The sequence below is a fragment of the Ostrinia nubilalis genome, chromosome 9, assembly GCF_963855985.1.
Source record: "Ostrinia nubilalis chromosome 9, ilOstNubi1.1, whole genome shotgun sequence".
In the NCBI taxonomy this organism is placed as follows: Eukaryota; Metazoa; Arthropoda; class Insecta; order Lepidoptera; family Crambidae; genus Ostrinia; species Ostrinia nubilalis.
Window position 1 is genome coordinate 16,969,023 of NC_087096.1, and position 6,000 is coordinate 16,975,022.

Sequence of the window (6,000 nt, forward strand, 5' to 3'; positions counted from 1 at the left end):
ATAAAAACAAAAGCAGATATGTTATAAGCGCTCGCGCTGTGAATCTCAAATACGTCCCAATTGGGACGTCTTGTGTTTAGTCTTCGTGTGGCCTGCGTCGTGCGCAATCGCGTGCGTACCACACCGTAAGTTCCTGTGTTCTTACCAAAATAAATAAAAAATGCCATCGTGTGTGTTTCGAAAGTGTACCAATTATGACTCTAAAGTAAACAAAATACAAGGGATCTCTTATCACATGTGATTATGCAAAATTATTTAGTATTTATATTTTCAATTATTTATGCAAACAATCAAGACGCCATGCGCCATGTTCAAGTTAAGAAAGAGAAAGCGATCTTGTTTTGACGTTAGAGCGATAAGGATGCGTGCGCTGCGGACATAGATTAGTTAGTGCAGAATCGTTAAAACTATAGCTATCTCTTTCATTTGCGTGCTATTTCGTATCTTTTGTTTCACTTATCAGTTACATTTGTCAATGTGTGCAATTTGGAATAGCTCGGCACGGATTAAAATCGTAATTTCTATGAACATAACATATCTATAGTTCTATAATATCATTGATGTTTATACTGCAGATCCGCGCCGGCGAGGCGCTGGCGGTGCCGGCGTGGTGCTTTCACCGCGACCCGGCGCTATTCCCCGACCCGCTGCGCTTCGACCCCGAGCGCTTCTCTGAAGAAAACAAGCACAACATCAAGCCTTTCACCTACGTGCCGTTTGGGCTCGGACCGAGGAACTGTATCGGTAAGATTTACTTTGTAAATATCTTAAGCTGGAAAACGTCGTTCAGGGAAAACTTGAAGGAACCCGATCGCGTCACACGTCACCTATGCTCAGGCAGTCTGCCAACAGGGAGAGATGGCGGAAGATCGTGCAAAGAGTTGTATCTGCCTCTACAACAGATGTCAACGCCTCAACGTGGCCACGACAGCTCTGCCATGAGCAAAACGAATAAAAAGAAAAAGGGAAGTTCATCGAGCATCATGTATGTACCATGAGGTATTTTATGGTATCAAAAAAGTATTCAATAGGTATGTCGTAATATCTGTGATTCTATCATACTTAGTAGCTCGCATTATGAAACCACTTTGGATTATAACCATTATGGATTTTAAAATGAGTCGAGAAAACAGAAATCTTGGATGATATGCACACATAACGCTGCAACACCGAAAAATCACCAATAGTTTACCGCTTTACTTTTATGTTGATTTGTTTCTTGAGTACTAAAATTATATTAAAAAAGTACTTATAGGTTGTCTGGAACAGATCGCTTCATAGCGATAAGACCGCCTAGTTGTACCTGTGTTCCTTTTCTTTCTGTTCTGTTCTTTGGTGTGAGTATTTATAATTATTTGTATCTCTCCTGTGGATAAGCACGGCGCGGCGGCCCGTCCTTTTGGAAGGCGTTCATGGGGATACAGATTATTATTATTATACTTTACCTGACAGATAGTTGCCTCCAAAACTATCAGGTACTGTATCATCAAGTAGCGACACAGTCTTCACTCTTTCTCCATGCCCACCAGGCTCCAGGTTCGCCCTGTGCGAGGTGAAGGTGATGCTGTACCAGCTGCTCCTCCACGTGGAGCTGTCTCCCGCAGCCAGGACCTGCATCCCGGCCCGGCTCACCACCGACACATTCAACATCCGCATGCTAGGAGGACACTGGGTGCGGATGCGGATGCGGAACTGATACCTCATAACATATATAGCCTGACCAGGAACATAAAAACCCTGGCATAGAGGCGCTTCAATTGCATTTGATAGTGCAACACTGAGTACAGTCGTACCTGTGTTAAATTAATAGACTAACTTTATGTATCAGGATTACGGGCTAATTTGATATTTTCATAAATTAACGAAAAAATATTATTATAGGTAACCTGGTTTAAATAAATTAAATGAAACCATCAATCGAGCTAGTAGGATTTATTTTATTATTCATCAATAATCAAATTCAGAACTTGAATATTCAACTGCAATGTTTGCTCATGAACGCTTCAAACTCGGTACTTCTTTCCCAATTCCATAAAATTCAACACTTAGAAAGTGACAATTTTTTTAAAAATAGGTAGTTGAAACAAACCACAGCTAATATTCATAGTGGACTGTACTATGCGATAAACATGTCAGTCAATTTGACAACCTTTGTCGGAAACATTATTCAATGAAAATATTGTCCGAACCCTTAGTATTTCTCTTCGACAAATAATTTAACACATTGTGAACCACTTTTCTTTCACAACTATAAAAAAGATTTTAGCAATTTAATTCACAAAATCAGTTGCGCACATTTTTAATAAAGTTTGTTTACACTTTGACAGCAATAGACTGACATGCAAGGTGACATGTCAATGAAGTTTTCAGTTACTGTTGCCATTAAAAGAAATTAGTACCATTAGTTTTCCGCAACATGGCGAGGGTTTTTATGTTCCTGGTCGGGCTATAACTAATATTAGTACGTAATGCGGGCAGGCCTCCCACTAGGTGAACCGACGGTCTGGTGAAGGTCGCGGGAGGTGTGTAAATACTTAGGGGAGGCTTTTGTCCAGCAGTGGATGTCATTTAGCTGAAACGATAACTAATATTAAAAATATAAAGTAACTCTGTGTGTCTGTTACCTTTTTATTTTTAGGCTGACTGGCACCAGTTGCACCTTCTTACTTTAACTGTATCTGTGTATTTTTCGTATGGAATTTGACATAATATTTTTGACATTATGTTACAATTAAAATAAGATGGTGCAACCAAGCCTTGAACTACAACCAAATCTATATTTATAAAAGAAAGTCGTGTTAGTTACACCACTTATAACTCAAGAACGGCTGAACCGATTTAGCTGAAAATTGTCAGGGAGGTAGTTTAGAGCCAGGAGAAGGACATAGGATACTTTTTATCCCGTTCGAAATAAAAAAAGAAGTCTGCTTATTTATTGCCATTAAGGCGGAACAAAGTTCGCCGGGTCAGCTAGTGATATAATAAAATGAACTTTTTGTAAATGGATTACGAAAACGATGCAAATACAATACGGCTGTGATAGATATTCTTTTTGTGCACCACAAAATAGAAATAAAAAATAAATATCGAAACAACACAATTTATTAGGTCTTAACACTAGAATTAGATCTCTTCCAGTCAACCCAGACTTGATAAAACTTTAAACTTAATCTTCAGGAGTAAGCATATAATTTCTCAGAGCCATAAGTATACAAAAAGGATATCTATATAAATAAAAATGAATTGCTATTCGTTAGTTGATTAAAACTCGAGAACGGCTGGGCCGATTGAGCTGATTTTGGTTTTAAAATGTTTGTCGTAGTCCAGGGTAGGTCTAAACGGTGAGCAAATAAGGAAAAATTGCGATAGCTTATTTATTGCCTTTAAGGCGGAACAGAGTTCGCCGCGTCAGCTAGTAAAAGATAAAATAAAGATAGAGATTTATAGATCGCCTTTCCATCTCTATTACTGGGTATTAAAATTTATTGTGGGAAAAAAAAGATGAAAAAATATTTTACAACAGTTGCCAATAGTATATTTTAATGTTTAAGTTTGTATAACTATTTATAGTTTTAGGTTTAGTATTAGGCAAGGATTTTACAATGATATTATAAATCATATCATCAGAAATTTTATTGCAATTAAACACTAAAGAAATAATATTTGCTGTTAGGTAAGTATTTTAATAAAAAACATTCGTAAGTGGGTAGTTCTACAAATCAGGGAATTTTACGGGGCTCAACTTGCAGCTCCTTAAATTACCAATTAATAGTTCTCGTTTTAGGGTATTAATAAAGTTTAACTCACATAGTACTTGGTCACTGAATTTCAACACGTTTTAATAAAAACATCCCAGACAAAAATGGCTTCAAATGGGAAAAATTCTCATTTCCCTGTGGGGTGACATTCCAGAATTCATGATGTAAATCACAATAAAAAATATATAAAAAATAATTAGTCAAAAATAACATTGTATTGAAAGTAACCATTAGTGTATCTTTCATTTAACCTATATGGATTATGTTTGAATTCCCTATTTACATAATGTTTTGATTGCTGAACAAAGGCGACACGAATTAAGTATCACTTCCCTGCCACCTATAAACACGTTAAAATCTGTAACAAAACAAAGGGTAAGCCACGTTGTCGTTCTTATGTATTTAAGTATGCAGTTAAGTTCGCCTAGTGAAACGTTTATTTCGCCCAAATCGTCAGTCAGTTAGACGCAGCTACGCTGTTATCATCGTCTGTCGTGTCTGGGCCAGACAACTTCTCACTCATCTGTTACGTATTTATAACAGTATTTTATATTATTTTAGGGCAATTATGAAACAATATTGTCAAACTCGCTTGCGTCCATTGACTGATAATATTAAATTTGATATGAAGTTTATATAATTCATGATTTTGGCAAAATACATCAAAAATCTCACTTCCCTGTGTATCATTTCCCTGGGTTTACGAAGAAAATGGAAAAGTTAATATCGACCAACCAGCAAAATTTACTGCCATATAAAGGCATTTTACAAATACACTAAGTGCAGGCAAATGCATACACTCCATTGAAACTGGATACTCCATTTTGACTTGCTTGACTCTATACAAACTTTTAGCTGTTTTTGCAGTAACGAGTGCGAGCACTTCCAAATAGGCATCGTAAAATATTCTTCCATAAAAGCAAATGTTGATGACGCTTAAACCGAATCTGAAACTGAGACCAGTAATGCCTGCAACACCAGTATTTTGATTCATCAGACTTGGTTGACCTTACGAGTGTACTGGTATTGAATGAACATTGATGATCCTGATGGATTGCTGGAGATGCCGAAAATAGATACTAACGAATTGTTTCCAGTCGAAGAAAAGCGTCGAGGAAAGAAGAGGAAGATAATAGAAGGAGATACGAATAGTAGGGAAAAGTCAAAGAGATCAGGTGACGGAAAAAGAAGCAACCTAAATGAGTTCCATGTTCAATTGATAGTGGACCTTTATGATGCACATAAAAATATTTTTTATTATTTTTAGAATAAAGACTATAAACTCAAATGCATCTTTCAGTTAAATTTTCACTATCCTGTATATGTTCTCACTTCCCTGTCCATCGAAAATAGAAAAACCGCTGTAAAATCAATATTTATCATAATTTTGTCTGGCCCGTTAAAAATTGGATATGTTGTAGTATATTCTCGGTCTTTAGTCACTGTTTATACTGATTACTAACAAAAACTGGAGATTCATTTTATGGTCCCAAATAATTCCACCGTGAGTAGAACTACCCAAGTACCTAAGTTAAAACTAAATCATTTTGGATTTCAATAAAATTTACATAAATTGATGAGAAGAATAGGTCCCTACATCTAAATTTTCTATGATTTTATTGTATTATTGTACCAAGCTTGTGATTTTTATTGTTTCGAGTTCTCTATAAGAAATAAGTTATGATAAGAATAGTTAGTTACTGTAATTTTACTAATGAAATGTTATCTTTAGTGAGGTTTTTACTAATTAATTTATAATCAATAAAACTTATAATAAAATGGATGATTAAAGAGTGTTTGAGGTATAATTCATTTTTAAACATGTTTCAGCACTTTCAGCCCTCATTTTAGATCATTGTAAATTAAGAGAATTCATCAGAGTTTAATAAAATTACGAAATAAACGATTTTAATGAGGGTTTTCATAATTACGCTCACTAGTTAGCGCCACTTGACTACCGAGTAGGTAAAGTCCTGTACTTGCTTTTGGCTAGGACAGTGGCGCTAACTGGTGAGGGAAACCCTCATTAAATTCATCGTCAACCAATGCCTTAATATAGGATCAATAAATACTTTTTTATGGAACAGGGGCAGATGATCGTCTTCTCGCCTCGAGTGAACCAGCCTGGATTACCCCGAGGCCTGTCTAATGCGGAATCTAATCTCATTGCTTGTAAGAGAGACGGTATGAAATAGATAAAACGCTGCGTTTCAGTGTCTTAAAAATTATTGGACCTTCGCAT

At 36.2% G+C, this 6,000-nt stretch overlaps 1 protein-coding gene across 1 annotated transcript in view; it reads left to right on the forward strand.

Annotated features, from left to right (window-relative positions):
* Nucleotides 1-5,554, forward strand: part of LOC135074874 (uncharacterized) — a 29,345-nt gene extending 23,791 nt beyond the window's left edge. Inside the window, exons 21-22 of the mRNA XM_063969256.1 lie at nt 576-744; nt 1,530-5,554. Coding sequence (XP_063825326.1) covers nt 576-744; nt 1,530-1,696 — 336 coding nt within the window. The 3' untranslated portion in view covers nt 1,697-5,554. The remainder of the gene's footprint in view (nt 1-575; nt 745-1,529) is intronic.
* Nucleotides 5,555-6,000: the final 446 nt, after the last annotated feature.